The 17,967-nt window shown below is 34.9% G+C and overlaps 1 protein-coding gene across 1 annotated transcript; it reads left to right on the top strand.

The window, feature by feature from the left end:
- Positions 1–13,576: 13,576 nt before the first annotated feature.
- On the top strand, positions 13,577–14,924 carry LOC129984929 (uncharacterized). The gene is made up of 2 exons (XM_056094877.1): positions 13,577–13,731; positions 14,606–14,924. The coding sequence occupies exons 1-2, from the start codon at positions 13,577–13,579 to the stop codon at positions 14,922–14,924; spliced, it is 474 nt and encodes a 157-aa protein (XP_055950852.1).
- Positions 14,925–17,967: the final 3,043 nt, after the last annotated feature.

The raw sequence follows: 17,967 nt of genomic DNA, 5'->3' as shown, positions 1-17,967 counted from the left end.
TTAATTCTTAACTAAGAATGTATCCGAAGAATATTTATTGCGTCAAACACCTTATCTAGTATTGAGGGTAAAGACTGATATTACATTATGCACCTGATATGAAAGTTTATAAAAAATAGGAATTAATAGGATGAAATTCAATAGAAACGCATTTTAAAAAGTTATAAAAGATTTTCTAGTAAAATATTCTTTTGGACATGCACATATAGTACATAAAGCTAAAGTATAGAATATTCACTTACTGCAGTGAATAAAAAGCACTCAGAATGCTCGTTTAAGATACAGCTGCAAGATTTCAGGCTCATAAATATTTTGAAGTTCTCTTGGAAAAACTATTTATGACAAAATAATGGGAAGTAATTTGAGTTTGACTATCTTAATACTTGTTTTCAAATATCGTTTTATAATCTGAAGGCAATTTCTGTATATTATTTAAAGCATCTACAGCTTTTATTTCATCAAATTTGTACAGAGATTACACTTCACATCGACACAAATATATATATGTTGTAACATTCCCCGTTTCCCAGTACTGATAAAACATTTACAGCCAGCTGTATCTTCGCTGTTACTTACTAAACTCCTCGAGATAGCCAGATGGTGGATCTTTTCACCTGGGTGGTCTCGAATCTGTTCATTAGCGACTACAATGAAAGACCACATGTGGAAGTCCTCGTCCAAGAGGTATTGATAGTACCTTCAAAGAGAAAGGGATGTCCAAACATCTGGATGCTAGATGTTTCTCTTTGTGAAAGGACCTTCCCACGACCCACTGGCGCCGCTGAGTGAGCATATTGCTGAATCCCGATTGGCCGAAAGAGAGCTCAGATGACCAATGTAAATTAAAAGGCGGAGATTGTCACCGAAATAAAGTACGGAGATTTTTTTAGGGGAGAGAAGAAACGAATTGCAGGAGACTGTTGAACTACGCCCACGAGTTCGGAGTTCGAGAACCAACTGAGTTTCAAGAAAGCTTTAGACTTTGACTATTGTATCTCCTACTGCAGGTGTAAATAACTATTTATTTAACCAAGATTAGAACAAGTTGCTCTTTGTATATATAGGGCTGTAAAATAAAGAATTGTCTGGAAATTTTGATTCGTTATTTGATCAGTCTAGATCAAGACATTACAATGTACATGTAAAACATGATTTTGTTACTAGCTTTGATTTGAATCAAAAGTCGGAATTTGTTGACGATTTTTCTTTATAATTTCAAGGGAATAGCCCGATTTTTATACACTATCAGCATCCTTTGTCCAAGTTCTGGCTAATATCATAGCAGAAATAGTGAATAGTATATTCCAATTCTGTGGCGAATACGCTATAGAGCAAGAATAGATAGGTAGAAAGTAGTCAAGACTGAGAAAGTATTTTGAACTTGTATAGTTTTTAGAAAAGAATTTGCCAGCGCCGCGTTCCGAGATTCAATGCATTCGGTGAGAGAATAATTTAAACACACCTTTATCAGTAGAGGTGGATAGCTCAAAAGTTCTCATCACGTCACTATTCATTTTGTTTCTCTGAGTACTTAAATTTCAGATCAGTACAACTAAATCATTTTCAAAAATCTTAATGTTTAACTAAAATTAAAAATTTGAGAATATAGACTTGCTTTAAAAATGAAATTGCGATGGTTGAAGAAATGTTGGAAAGATGAAAGACACCCTATAAATAAAATTATTTTTATAAAATTTTTAAAAAGATGTTTTCTTTCTACTATTGATTGTCTTAAATTTAAGATTTTTCAGAACACTTTTTTGTAGATCAAAAGATTTAGCCAGCTTTCCCCTTTCCGATCAATCTCTTTTTGCTTGGTTGTATTTCAACTAAAAAAACAGGGAATACAGGGAAAATCATTAATCGACCAAGATTAATTGTTCAGGAAGTGGGTCGAACAGCCAACAAGTATTAAATTCTTTGCGGTCTTTGTAGTTTAATTATTGCAGTTTCATAAATTTATGTCAAAACTACATATGTTAAAAATCTCGTATTTATGAGGAGCATATACAGTCATATTCAATCTTCAATAATTGCATTAAAAAAATGGGCAAACTTGCGACATCAAAATAAGTACAATAGCCTATGGTAGGCAAGCAAATGCCGATTTTTTTCATGCACATGAAGGGTTATTGCTTTAATTCAATGAAAGAAATTGCCATCGAATCTTCCTAGTTCTTGCTTCCGTTTACTGACAGCCTTTTTTCTGGTGAATGTTTAACGCTGAAGCCGCCAAAGGCCTTTATTAGTTGCACTGGCTATTTTCTAGAAATTCATAGATGTGGCTGTTTATACTATTAATAAACTAATCTTTAAAAATTTCACCTCCACACGTTCTTTTCAATGAATTTTAAAACTGAATTCAAGCTTTTTCTTTTAATTTTTCATTTTCAGAAGGTAAGCCGATCTAAAAATTTTAGTAGCGCATAGCATAAATGAATAACCCAAGCAGCAAATTGCACCATGCGCTATATATTATCAAACAAGAGGTCTCGTTGTATTATTATAAGGTTCTCCCTCCGACTAGGTGTTTTAGTTATAAAATAGCGGTAGTTTTTTTTTTTTTTTTTTCCCCGTCAGATTGTGCCGTGGTACGATTCACCAGCAGATACGGCAACGTCGTGATGTTTCAGAGTTCCGCGATGTGACAAAGTGGTCACGAGCACCTCCACGTCATAATTTGGAATAGATACTTTAATTTGAAAGTTTTAGGGAAAAGTTAAAATTAATTGAAACTAGTTTAGATGAATGCAATAAAACTCTAACGTCATGAAATTTGGTACATAATTTTCATTATAATTTGATATAATTAATTAAAAATATTCAGACTTATGGGGTAAATATAGAAAATTTTAATGGAATTACGTTGCACGTGCCTTAATAACTATTGGAACTGATCTGACTATTTTTGCTTAGTTTTAAAAAATTTCTAGAAATTTCACGCGTGTAGCTCATCGTAGCTATCTAAGGTCTAAACCGGTAATTTTGAAAATTTTATTCACCAGATTGGTAACAGAGTTAATTAGTTCTCAGTTTTTTTTTAACTGAGGGGAAATTAATGTAAACATTATCTGTCGCAACTCTTGGACTCTTCCTCGAGCTGGATACAGCTGGATCGTATGCTGGTAATTGAAGTAACTTGTTACGAATCTGAGGTAGTTTGTCGAAGAAATTAATCGATGTTCTTCTAATAAATTCGGCATTTACTTGGGGTGACTTATTTTCCAGCCGATGAGCCAGCTCTGTAAAACGGTCATGTGTTGTTGTAAGTTTGTAATGATTGTGCGTGGATCCCTATTGTAATGTCTTGATTTAGACTGATCAAATAACGAAGCAGAAGTTCCAGAGAATTCTTTATTTTACAGCCCTATATATACAAAGGAACAACTTGTTCCAATCTTGGTTAAATAGTTATTTACATCTGTAGTAGGAGACACAACAGTCTAAGATTTATCTTGAAACTCAGTTCTCCATCAATACGGAGAAACAACACCACAGGGAACTAACAGGTTAGTCAACGCGACTACTCCAGGGGTAGTTCTCGGACTCCGAAGTCGTGGGCATAGTCCAACAGTCTGCCTGCAATTAGTTTCTTCTCTCAAAAAAAATCTCCGCACTTTATTTCGGCGACAATCTACGCCTCTTAATTTACATTGGTCATTTGAGCTCTCTTTCGGTGAATCGGGGTTCAGCAGTATGCTCCTTCAGCGGCGCCAGTCGGCCGAGGGAAGGTCCTTTTAGTGATGCACCTTTCATAACCGACTATTCTGGAACACGGAGTTATAGTCCTTTCACAATGAGAAACATTTAGCATCCAGATGTTTGGACACCCTTTTCTCTTTGAAGGTACTCTCAATATCTCTTGGAGATGAATTCCCACATGTGATCTTTTACTATAGTCGCTAATGAACAGATGCGAAACCACCCAGGTGAAAAGATCCACCGTCTGGATATCTCGAGGAGTTTAGTCATTAACAGCGACGACACAGCTGGCTGTAAATGTCTTATCAGTACTGAGAAATGGGGAATTTTACGCTATGCTGTGTGAGAATGGCGGTATCGTCTGCAAAAATTGCTAAATGACAATTACTAGTTCTAGATAGATCGTTGACATAGGTGTTAAAGAGTTGGCGAAAGTAAACTTCCTTGCGCACAATCGCTCAGGATTGGTCTGGGGGATGAAATTAAATCGTTTACTCGTACTCGGAAATTACGAGGAAATAAGCACGAGCGTTAAAATTGACAAATTGTGCCGAAAATCCAAGTCGCATGCACTTGAATAAAAGCCCTTCGTGCCAAATTTTATCAAAGGCTTTAGCTTTGTCCAGAAAAATGCACCTGGGGTTTCGGACTTCACATAGCCGTCGTGAATCCATTCTGTAACACGAGATAGTTGGTGATTCGTCGACAGATTTTTCCGAAATCCAAATTGTTCGGAAATTATTATATTGTTGTCGCTGAGGAATTGATTCAGACGTTTGAGAAGCACAGATTCATACACTTGGCTCAAGCTACTAAGTAGTGAGATCGGACGAAAATTGAGGTAAAGTTAAATCAGAGTTTGGTTTTGGAATAGGAACAACCACAGCTGTTTTCCAGCAATCTGAAAAATATCAAAGTTCAAGTAATTTATTTAATAAAAAGTTAAATATAAGATATATTTAGGCGGGAGATTTTTAATTATGCGATTTGTAATTAGGTCCAATCCTGGCGATTTATTTGGCTTAACGTTGTTCATAAATTCTATGATCTCCGTCGGCCGAACTGGCTCGAGATTGTTTACATGTCAAAAAGTTCTCTAGCTGATCTGTGACGCATCTCATCAGTAGGGGTTTGACAGCCACGCGTCCGCAAGTGTCAGTGTTTTCCAGCTGATCTGGTCGCCGTTACTCGAAATGAACTACTTTTAACCCTTTTCTCATCCTGGGTTTTGCGGAGTTCCGTTCTCATTGAGGATCGCTAGAACGTTGCCAAAGTCACCGCAGGTAATTTTGCAGTTTAATTTTGTTTTGGATTTCTAAAGGAAGCTTTTCTGGAAGTTTATTAAATTTTGGTTGAGGCTTCTGCGAGTGCCCCCCGTTAAAAATTTTCCTAAACTACCAACTGCATTTTCTGCTTTATCATCGCTATTAATTTTGAAGTCGGGAGGGGTTTTGAATTTAATATATGCCGAAAGTTCTCCCAGTTGGTGGAGAATTGTGCTGGTGAATTTAGTGAAAAGGTTCCAGTATTAAAAGTCAAAACTACTGGAAGGTGATCTGAATCCAAACAATTTAGCACTCTAAAATTAGAGTGAAGAGGAATTCGCTTTAATATTGAAAAATCTATGACGGAATCATTATCACCAACTTCATTAATGTGGGTTGGAGAGTGGGGCGCCAAAACAATGATTCCGTCCTGACTTGCTAAAAATTGAGATAGCCGATTACCATAACTGGTTGTTTTGTAATTATTCCAAGCGATATGACCCGCATTCATATCGCCCGCACCCGCAATGATGACGTTAGGGTCTAAATTTAAAAGTTTTTTTCAAATCCTTCAGAGGGAATATATGCGACCTCCCAGATCGAACATATGCTGACGCAATTCTGAGGGGGGGGATTTCCTAATTTAATCTCAATAATTGTCGCGTCCATCCTCTCTAAAACGGAAGGGAAGGATGACGCGATATTCAATTATAGATTTCATATAAATACAAGTACCTCCGTAAGTGCGCTGATCGTTATTCCTAGCGCCGGATCTCGTATTTTTATAAATTCGGTAATAAGCGATTAGGGGTGTGCACTCCGGGGTGGGGAGTCGGGTCTCTTAAACCAAGAACACAAAGATTTTGCTCTAAAACAAAGTATTACCTCAGCGATCCTGGAACGCAAGCTACTTGCATTCCAGGTGCAAACTTGGAGATTATGCAAGTTTATTGTGTTGTAACGATTGAATGTTAATGTTGGGGACCGTTACTAAGACTCGTATATTGTTCAAAAAGAAAATACGACATATCAGCACCGTAGGATGCAGCACGAATTGCTGGCAATTTTTTTTGAAAGTGGAGTAAAAGAGGTGTGTCGCACCAATCTTACGAGTATAGCTAGGCCTGAAAAATGTCGGTGAAAATTTTGGAATTAATCGCATCCAATGGGATCGCCTGATTTTGAATAGGGGTTTTAGCATCTGGCGAGACTGTTTCTGGCTCTACTGGGGTATCAAAGGGAGGAAATTCTGACCGAGTCTATGTCAGAATATTTGAAAATGACATTTTCTTATACTTTTCTGAAATTTGTTTAGAGGCCGATGCGTCCTGGGTACATCCCAGATGAATTTATTGGAGGTGTGGTTTTTTTTTTTAATTACCATTGGCTTTATTTCGTCCACTTGATTTAGGGAATCGAGGGCATTGGCGCTAGTTCGCCGCGTGGTCACTTGCACAATTAGCACAAGTTAACTTATCAAAGGCTAGAGTGCAGTCCTTAGTCCTATGTTGTCCTGCACACTTAACGCATTTGATAGGTAGTTTACAAGTTTCAGAGCTGTGGAAGAAGCCCTGATAAGGCCTCTTCCTTCCTCTGTAACGTTCTACTGAAATTTTGGTGCCGAACATTTCAGTCAGAATGTAAACCGTTTCTGACAGAGGGCCGTTTGAAACCTGTGCATAAGATACGGCATCGGTGACGAAATTTAGACAGTTGAGCGATGCCGACAATTGTGAACCCTTCCTTTATTAATTCCTCTTTAATCTCCTCTATGGGAGTGCAGGAGGGAAGTCCTCGAATATGAAACAGCAGTTCATATATTTTCTCATGTAAGCATAACATGTTCGTGTGTGTTAATTTTTTATTTTGTGCGATATTGTTTAAAAATAGAAACCGCTTATAGCTAATAATATTTATTGATATCATTAAAAGGATAATTTTGAACTTTTCATGATAAGTTTGAAAGTTTTCGTGAAAAAACGGAATTTCGCTGAATTTTTAATCTGAATAATAAAATTCGAATTAAAATTTAAAAAAAGCTCTCCGAAGTTCACATTTCCAACCTCCAAGGTACACATGTGCCAAATTTGATTGTTCTATGTCAAACGGTCTGGCCTGTAGAACACTTATGTGCATACACTTGTTTTTACTTTAAGTACACATAGGTAGAAGGTTTGTATCCATCCAAGTCATCCCATTCCCGTTTGAAAATCTGTAACAAAGAGAAAGAAATTTAATGAAACCCGATTTAAAAAACATTAAAATAAATAAGAAGCATTTCTCATTTGATCGTTTATTTATAATTTATAAATTTTGTATCTAAATTTTCAGTTTTGAATGATTTGCCCAGAAGAATCTTCATAGTTTCTCTTAGCGCTGTAAAATATTTTGATTATGTGACAGGTTTTACGAATGTTCAGTACTTTGCTACCAACGCGGGAAGTTGGCAAGCGCCCATTCTAGGGTTGCTCCTTTTTGTAACTGCGCGGGTCATGACCCGTCAGAACTGGTTTGGTTAGAACTTGGAACGTGATGCTTACCGTTGGAAGCGGGGTGACTTCATGCCCTTCCCATAGAAATAAACCGCCTTTTATAGAAGCATCGTTTTATCACTTATAGCTACACCGCAATTCCTTGCTTTATTTTAATTAGTTACACCGCATTATTTAGTTCATTTCCCATTCTCAATTGTGGAGTCATCATTGGCCTCCACAACATTTTTGGTCCGTCGAAGCCTGAGAGCACTGGATTTTGATTTGATATCCATCCAAATCAGTTATAGTAAGCGATTTAGTTGTCTTGAATAGAAGAAAAGGGAGTATTAGAGAACATTTGACAAAACTGCGAACATTCATCGAAAAAGGAGAAAATTTAACTGAATCGACAGTGATTACCCAACTGGATATTCTTTCGAGAACAAGTACAAGATTTGAAGAACTGAGAAACGAATATTATAAGACTGTGTCGGACAAGGACTTTGATCAAGTGGAATCCAATCTATCTGAACTCGAGGATGAAATTTTAAAAACAGAGGTAAGCCTCAATTCCATTTTACATGATCACAAATATACTTCTAATTCTACAAATGGTGATATTATTAAAGAGTTCATAGATAGAGCTACTTCAACCAGGTTACTAGAAATGCCTCTTCCATTGTTTAACGGTAAAATAAAAGAATGGAATTCCTTTAAGCAACAATTCCTAAATTTAATAAATGATAATCCCAATTTAACTGAAAACCAAAAGTGCTACTATTAACGCACATGTTTGAGAAAAGATGCAAAATTGATAGAAACTTCTGAAGATACATACGATACCCTTCTGAAAGCTTTAGTAGAAATATTCGAAAATAAACGTGTGATTGTAGACACCCATATCAAAAATCTAATTGATCAAGAAAAAAATTGTCCATGAATCCGCGAAAGACTTACGCAATTTAATAGATTGTATTCTTAAAAATTTAAGAGCATTAAATATTTTAAAATATGAATGTAATGAATTGTCAGATGCTATTTTAATAAATATAATTTTGCAAAAATTAGACCGTGAATCTTGAAAGCTGTTTGAACTTTCCTTAGTAAACAAGGAAGTTCCTGATTGATGATTTCATAGAATTTTTGGAAAGAAAATTTTAAATGCCATTGGGCACAATATTCCATTACAAATCTAAATATTTGGATGTTAGTGAACAGAAAAATAAAGCACGAAGTCTGTTAAACCATCGAATAATTCCAAGTGTTGTATACTGTGTAGAAACGCTGATCGTCCATTGCATAAATGCGATCAGTTTTTGCAATTCTCCCCGCAAAAGAGATGAAACTGTTCGAGAAAAACATTTATGTTCAAATTGTTTCGGTTCTCACAAAATCGCTCAATGCAAATCGAAACACGCTTGTTTCACTTGCAAAGTATCGTACTCTACTACACCGGATGCAGGTGTGTACAGTAAGTGACGATTCATCTTCAATGAATTCAAGGCAGACCCCGACAGTCTTAATTTCTGACCCCACTTATCTGTACAACCCTTCCCCCCTGACATCCTGTTTCGCTACGCAAAAGAATATAGCGATTCTAGCTACGGCACTTGTTTATGTTTTGGAAAATTTCGGAACTATCAGAAAGGGTAGGGGTTTATCGCACTCTGGGAGCATGTGTAATTTGATGACACCCGATTTCGCCAGTGCACTTCGTTTAAAGAAAGAAAAAAAATAAATGTTCCAGTATCGGGGATTTCCAATACTACTCTTGATGTGAAAAGAAAAAATACCTCCACTATTTTGAACTCTGATGGTTCTTTTACTGAAACGCTAGATTTCTTAGTCATTCCGAAAATCACAGATCTAATGCCATCCACATCCATCGATTTAGAAGGAATAGAAATTCCACCATATGTCAAATTAGCAGATCCGGAATTCTTTCCCCCTAAAAAAGTGGATATATTAATAGGGGCAGAAATATTCAAGTATCTTAAAAGAAAATAGATTTGATACAAATTCGTTAATTTTGCAAGAAACTGTATTTGAACATATACTAGTGGAACAATTCAAGGTAAATAAGACCCCTCAGGGGCCCATTTTCTCTAGGAGGGTACGGATGTCCCAATCCCGTGGTACTCTGGGATCTTTAATCCTTCATATTTACTCTCCCCTACGTCTTTCATTGTCTGCTTGATCCTTCCATCCCTCGACGGCAAGCGAGGGAGTTCTCCACGAGAAGCCATCGTCGCTCTGTTTGCTTCTTATGGACATTCGCAAAACCCCACGTGTTGACCGTACATGGCAACCCATTAGACGGGTAGTGCACTGTGGTCCTCGGTGTATCAATCGGTGGTAGCTAGCCACTTGAGTGGTTAGTCTGCTTGGGATCAAGCGAAAGGGTTACCTTAAAGGGCATTGCATTAAGGGTGGTAGACGTTCCTGGAAATGGCTCTTAGCGTATAGGTTTCGATCAGCATCAAGGTAAGCGCCGAGGCTGGGAGTGCCTAGAGCCGGTGGCTGCCTTCCCTTGTTGGGCTCCGTGGTGGGCGGTGTCGTCGAATATGAATTGTACTTTGCATGGGTCTTTTCGAAACGTCTTTGTCCGGATATTCGATTACTGAAAATACTCCTTTTATCATCTTACACACTGACAAAACCTTCCATAAAGTCTCGCCTTTTCCGATTCAGAAACTTATTGCCTCAACCATTGGAAAAGTCAAAAATACCAAGAAACTTAAAATTTGGAGATTTGTTGATTGAAGCAGTCGCAAAATCATAAATATCTGTACTTAAAAATTTGAAGCATTTAGGCGAATTTCCTGTGGAAACATGTGCTCATAGATCATTAAACTATTGCCGTGGTGTTATTTCTGAACTCGACCTCGAATCTGTTTCAGAGTCTGAACTTGTAAGTGAGCTAAGAAGCCAAAAAGTTTGTGAAGCCCGCCGAATAAAAATAAAACGTAACGGTCAACTAATTCCAACGAAACATATCTTAACTTTTTGTACTCTCAGCTTCCGAAAACTTTTTGCTGGTTATGCACGATATAAGGTTCGCCCTTATATTCCTACTCCTTTACGATGTTTTAACTATCAGAAATTCGGCCATTCGAAAAACGCTTGTCGAAGTCAACAGACTTGCTTCCGCTGTGCATCAGCGGAACATTCGAGTGCAGAATGCAATGCAGATCCCAGATGTGTTAATTGTGATAAACCAGACACCTCAGACCCCAAGGAGTGCAATAAGTGGAAAAGAAAATTCAAGAGTTCAAAGTAACTAAAAATTTATCACATTCTGAGGCAAGGAAACTTGTGTATCCTCAACCTTCTATTACATCAGCTTCGTTACCGTACTCACAAGTAGTCAAAAATACCATTTATGGTTGTACCCAGACAGATGAAAAATTAACTCGAGTTGTTTGTCCTCCACTTGCAAAGTTACAATCTTTAATAAATCACAGCCAGATACTAATCTGTTCTCCCGTTATTACTCAAAACCTTCTTTCACGAACTGCAAAGGATCTTAAGAAAAAAGGAAAATCAAAATATAAGGAGAGAACTAAAAAACGGAAAGTAAAATGTCTCCAGTTTGTAAAGAAACAAACTTTTCGAAACTTACATTTGATCCAGTATTTGGTGAAACTTGTGTTCCTCAACCAACTGGTAATGAACGCGAAACTACCGATGTCTCATCCAGTGAAATACCACAGGACCTGCATAAATTTTAAATTGTTACATAAGAAAAAATACAAAAAGATCAAAATTCTGAAAATATATCTAATTCTAAATTCTGAAAGACTTCACCTCGACAAGTCTCCCAATTTATGCCAGTCACTAATTTTAGCTCTTCGCAGACCATAAATTCCAATTCAGCTGATAAAATGGATGAAACCAACTCTGAGCTTGAATCCATGTCCACAGATAAGCCCAACCAAAACACTGACATCGAAATAGAATCAGATAATGCTATTGAATACAACCCTCACGAAACAATTGATGAAACCCCACCTACTCCGGAACCTTCTACCGATTTTTTTCACAGTTGATAAAACTGTTTTTAGACAAAGTCCCCAAAAATGTACGATTCAATGGGTTGATCCTAAAAAATTTACAGTGAACCTTCGAGTACACCTATTCATAACAAATACTTGAAAAAACATCGAATAAAAATGTTACAATGGTTTTTTCACTTGTTTTTGTAATTTATTGTACCTGTTTTTATATTAAGAGAGTTGCATTTTCACCTTTTAAATTTCATTGATATTTTTTTATCATTTTTGGAAAAATTCCACTTCTGGGATGCAATTTACATTTTTAAGAACACTGTTACTATTCATTATTGGTCTTTCATTTTATCACAAGAATTTTTAATTTTAAATTGTGTGACTGGATTGTACTCGACATGCATTTACCATTAGTTTGGCGCAGTATAGCCATATTTGGCTCTTGCGCCACTAAATCTCAAAATACCGAATACTATCAAGGTAAACAAGAATCACAGCATTGTGGTTTAATTTTTCAAACAGATAATTTGTTAAAGAAATTTTGGGAAGTCGAAAATATTATAGATACACCTACATCTAAAAATAAAGAATTAGCATGCGAAGAAAATTTCGTGCAGACTTATCGTAGGGATGTGCAAGGTAAATATATTGTTAACCTTCCTCTTAAGAAGAATATGCAATTAAGCAGTTGCATTCAAACTGCAAAACAAAGATTAGATAGTCTATGGAAGCGATTAAATAATGATCCGAATTTTGCTAATCTTTATTGTAATTTTATGAAAGAATATGAACAATTGGGTCATATGCAAAAATTAGATAATAGTGATAATCTAAAATATGTCACGCCTCTTCACGGAGTTTACAAAGCCAATAGTACAATAAAGTTACGTGTAGTTTTCGATGCCTCTGCTGCACCTACTTCAGGAGTATCCTTGAATAACTATTTGCTAAAAGGAGGTGTTGTTCAAGACGACTTGTTTTCAATCTTATTGAGATTCCGAAAGCATAAGGTTCATTTATTGCTGATGTCAAGAAAATGTACAGGCAGATTTGGGTTAATCCTGAGCAGTGTAATTTTCAGCGCATTTTTTGGAAAACTAGGAGTTCTGAGGAACCTTCGTTTTATAAGCTTCTAACAGTTGCATATGGCACCAAATCTGCTCCCTATTTATCTACGAGAGTACTAAACCAATTAGAAATAGATGAGCAACACAAATTTCCTTTAGCATCTGCTGTAACCTTAAATGATTTTTTGTTGATGTTCTCTGGTGCAGATGTTTCTACTGCAATGAAATTACAGCAACAAATTGATTTTTTTCTAAAAGCTGGCGGCATGGGTTTGCACAAATGGTGCGCAAACAGTGAAATGCTTTTAGAATCCGTTTCATCTGAAGATCAAGGTTATCAGTTTGGTGATCCTGATAAAAATACAATTAAAACACTTGGCTTGAGATGGAACCCAAAAGACTGCTTTAGTTTCAATGTCACTCCAACTAGCATTCCCACAAAGCGAGCTGTTTTGGCTGATATAGCTAAACTTTTTGACCCACCGAGTCTTCTAGGACCAGTGATGGTAAAGGCAAAGATCTTCCTCCAGAGATTGTGGCTACAAAATTGAATGGGATCAAGAGTTACCACATCAGGAAAAGCGAGAATGGGAAATATTCAGATATTGTTTAAGGGATGTTGCAAAGATGCAAATTCCTCGTTGCATTCTAACCGACTCCACCAAGGAAGTTGAACTACATGGTTTTGCTGACGCATCGAAAGACGCTTATAGTGCAGTCATCTATCTTCGTTGTGTTACTATACTGAATCGTGTGAAAGTTTCTCTACTATGCAGCAAATCTAAAGTTGCTCCAATTAAGGTGATGACAATACCCCGTCTTGAGCTATGCGCTGCTGAGCTTCTTGCTAAGCTCGCTTCCAAAACTCATCTCTTAACCTGAAAATAGATAAAATTTGCCTCTACTCAGATTCGACTATAGTGCTTGCCTGGATTAATAGTTCATCGCATCTGCTTAAGGCGTTTTCGTCAAATAAAATTTCCCGCGTCCAAGAGCTGAAGAAAGAATTTTCCTGGCATCATGTAAAAACTTGTGAAAATTCTGTTATTATTTCACGTGGTATGACTCCTCATCAACTTATGAACAATCATTTGTGGTGGAAGGGTCCACAGTTTCTTCAACAAGTTACTGTTGAACTTAGTGATGAAAGTAACATTCCTACTGATGAGGAATATTTTCATGAATTGAAAGGAGAGACTAATAAAACTAATTTTAAGTGTGGATGCTACATTTTTAGATTTACTTTTATGTATTACTAACAAATATTCTAAATTCGAATTGCAAGTTTTCTTTAGGTTTTGTAACAATAAGAAATCCTAAGGATAGGTTGCATGGACCTCTTTCTACAGTAGAATTACAAAGGGGTAAATCATTCTTGTTTAAATCTATGCAGGAAAATGCATTTCAGGGTGATATAAAGTTGCCTCTTCTTGCAAAACAACCCACAGGTCCGATTAAAAATCTAAATCCTTTTCTTGGTGAAGATGGAATTCGGGAGTAGGAGGTCGTATTCAATACAGCAGTGTAAATTTTGACCAGTGACATCTAGTTATCTTACCCGACAAAAGTAATTTAACAAAAGTTATGTATTTTCATTTGAAAAATGTGCATATTGGACCTCAAAATTTATTGTATTGTGTTCGTAGAGAATTCTGGCCCTTAAATGGAAGGAATGTTTGTAGAAAAATTGTCCACAGTTGTATTACCCGTTTCAAAGCAAAACCTTTGACTAATGAACAAATTATGGGCAATTTGCCGAAACGACGTGCAAATGTAAATTCTGTTTTTAACTATACAGGTATCGACTTCTGTGGACCGTTTTTCATAAAGTATAAAGGTCAAAGGAAAGGTTTATATCATAAAATTTATATTTGTATATTTATCTGTATGGTTACTAAAGGTATTCACTTAGATATAGTTTCTGATCTAACTTCTGAATCATTCATTGCATGCCTCAATAGGTTCTTTTCAAGACGAGGCAAATCGCAATTTATTTTTAGTGATAATGGGGAGAATTTTGTAAGTGGTAACTAAACATGAATATTAAAATTTTTTATCTGAAGATGGAAATGGAAATTTCTTCCTCCCAGAACACCTAACTTTGGTAGCTTATCGGAGGCAGGTGTCAATTCCTTCAAATACCATCTCAAACGTGTTGTTGGAGTTCCAAAGTTAAGATACGAGGAATTTACTATTCTGCATCAGATCGAAGGAATTTTGAATTCCCGTCCTATTATTCCTTTGACTAGTGACATGGACGATCTGGAAATTCTGACACCTGGACATTTTCTCATTGGTCGGCCAATCACATCCATTGTTGAACCCAATTTAACAAACACGGCAAATGGATTGAATTTATGGCAAAGAACATCAAAGATGGTACGACATACGGAAAAGATGGCAAAATAACCATTTAAGTACTTTGCAACAAAGACAAATGGATAATTAAGAACCAAAATTTAAAAATTGGCGACATGGTTTTGCTCAAAGAAGAAAATCTTCCATATTGTAAATGGATTTTAGGTAGAATTGTAAACGTATTCTATGGTAAAGACAATGTAGTAAATGTTTAAACTCATTCTGGTATCTAAACGATCCATTTCAAAAATTGCACTTTTGCCATTAGAAGTCTAATTTCTCCTTACATGATTAATTTCTAAATGTATACCTTGAAATCTGAAAGATTCTCTTTAATACTTGGTGAATTTTATGTCTGTAAAAATTGACTAATTTTTAAAATTTCATCTCATTATTTTATTAATGAAAGTAATTTATATATAAAGAAAATATTCTTCCGCTATTGAAGCTTTGATCAATTATACGCACCCGGACGCTTAAATTTTTAAATATCCATTTTGGAATTACATTAACTTCAAATATATAATATTTCATTAATATACAATAAATTGTCTAATATTTTATTCATTAGAGAAGAAAAGACAATATAAAAGGGCACTGTTATTTCAGATTAGATTTGTAATGTTTAAATAGGTTTGTCTTTTTATCATGTTCTAGAGCTATATTAGAGATATTCTCCAATTTGAATTGACTCGAGAAAAGTCTGCATTGGTGACAAACAAATTTTGTTAATGTTTAAAAAGTATTTGTAAGCTCCCGATTAAGAAATTGTAAAGCGTCGACGTTCAGCTTGACAGTTTAAAATATGAAAGCACAAGTATGGTGAATTCGTTTTTCATGAGAAATAAAACACTTAAATATAAGATTTGTTGCCATTGACACTATGTCAAATGAAATTTGTAGTTGTTAAGCAGCAATATTTAGCCCCGTATTTGATCATGCTGCTCATAGTGTAGAACAGAAATTCTCCCTAGTTTTACATCACTCGAGAAAAACTCCTTATTTCACAAAATAATAATAATAATAATAATAATTTCAAGAGAGAACTAAAACTTCTAAAATCAAAAACTAAAGACTGTTGACGTATAAACTTAGTAATAGAAAGATATTTAAAGCTTGAAAACCCAAATACAGCATGTCTCTTCAATCCACATTTCATAGGGGGGGACGGCGAGGGAAGTGTCATTTGCTTCAATTTTATAAATAATTTTCTTTCAATTTATTCATTAAAGCAATTTAAGGAAAAAATTTAAATTTAAGAAAACCATATCTTTTTAAATTGAAAACCATATTACTTTTTCGATATCTTATGCTTTTAAGTAATAAGTATAATATACGAATTGGAAAAAATCAATTAAAATGGAATTTGAACTCTGAAAATATTTTTCGAGTTTTATAATAAATCGTCCATTTTGATTCAAGAACGTAAAATTCATTTAGTTAAAAAGATTTATTTTCACAAAAAAATAAGATGCAAGATTTTTAAATAACAGATAAGCAAACTAAGATTTCCCATCATATAAATAAATATAGCTTACCTAAGAAGTAGAAGATCCGGCGATATCGGGGTGTCTCCTCGCCATCCTTTTATTCATGACTTCTGCATACTCCGCCATGATTTTTTGAACTTCTGGATTGTTCAAATCGTCTTCTACAGGATTTCCTGTAAAATAAAAATTAGATAATCATTTCATATATAAATGTCATAAAATATTACAATCGGAATGCATCTCCAAGTTCGAAAAAAATACTTAATTGTGCCAAAGTTCAAACTCATTGGCAGTATGAATATTTATTGTAATTTAGAATCGATGTAGCGACCGGCTTGTTAGTCCAGGTTACTGACTTTTTAGGATGTTAAATATTAATGTGGAACACATTTTAAATTCATTTTGTAATTCGATGAAACCTAGAAACCGTAATTTAGCTGAATAAATTCAGACAAATTATAACACAGATTTAAAAAGTGTGCATACTACGAAATAAAAGCGGAAATAACTATTCCGAAATTAAATGTCAAATTTTTTTTATCTCAATACCGGGAAAAGCACTTGATGGAATATTTTGTTCTATGAGTTTCAATTTCATCATATTATACGATGCGTGTTAGATTCAAAAAATAATTAAATATACACAAACATTGTGGGAAAAAAAATTGATCATTAAAATTCCTTCTTTTTCTTTTTTTAATTTGAGGATAATGTAAATTTTTTTTTTTGAAATAATAGCTATTGATATTGCTGACCATATCTTTTCGAATGTTATACGAATGAATACATAATACGAATGGAATTCATATTATGGCACAAAGGTGAGTCACAACAATTATCTATTTGACATTGGTTAAGACTATTTGCAAGACAGATGAGACTTTGGATTTCCTATTTCTTAATTTTTTTTCCTTGGATGCTGTTCTGATAGGATAGTTTTGGTTGAGACGTATCCAATAAAAACGAAGTTGCAGAATAAACAAACTAAAGCTTTTTATTACAGAGGAAAGATTTGCTATGATCTAAATTCATTACAATTTTAAAAATCTTTTATTTAGACTGTATTCGAAAGCGTTAATCCAGTTAGTAAGAAGTAAATGAGTACATGGGTTAATTAAATGTTTCTAGAATGCTGTCTAGTTGTATTTTGTCGTTTCTTTTCTCACAAAACATAATGAAGTGTTGAGTTTTATTGAATACGAATGAATTTTTTTTATCGCCATGAATCATCCGTAGAAAGTTTTTCATTAAATATTCAAATCATAATAGAATTTTTACGAAATACCATAATATAATAAAATATTTCTTCTGAACAATATATCCAATAAAATAAACTTTGTTCTATATATTTTCCTTCCAATATTTGTCAACAAATAATGAATTTACAATTCTGTAACTCTAAATTCTTTCTAACAATCTTCTAACAAAGCTTCGTTTCAATTCTTAACATTTCCATTTTAAAGTTTGACAAGGCTTACATTATTTTAAAAATAAAATATAACACTATTATTTTGATGTCTCATTTAACATTAAGGTTAAGATGTCAAATACGGGATAAAGTTTTCGATCTAAAATTTCATATTGTTCATCTTTAATCAGTTTTT

Source organism: Argiope bruennichi, chromosome 9, assembly GCF_947563725.1.
Source record: "Argiope bruennichi chromosome 9, qqArgBrue1.1, whole genome shotgun sequence".
NCBI lineage: Eukaryota > Metazoa > Arthropoda > Arachnida > Araneae > Araneidae > Argiope > Argiope bruennichi.
Note: the sequence above shows the minus strand (reverse complement) of the source record. Positions and strands in the feature narration are given on the sequence as shown.

Bases quoted from the DNA above. Each gene is read 5' to 3' on its own strand.
- LOC129984929 (XM_056094877.1), top strand. From the start codon at position 13,577: ATGACTCCTCATCAACTTATGAACAATCATTTGTGGTGGAAGGGTCCA. The intron at 13,732-14,605 runs GTGTGGATGCTA...TCTTCCTCCCAG, and splicing joins ACTAATAAAACTAATTTTAA to AACACCTAACTTTGGTAGCT.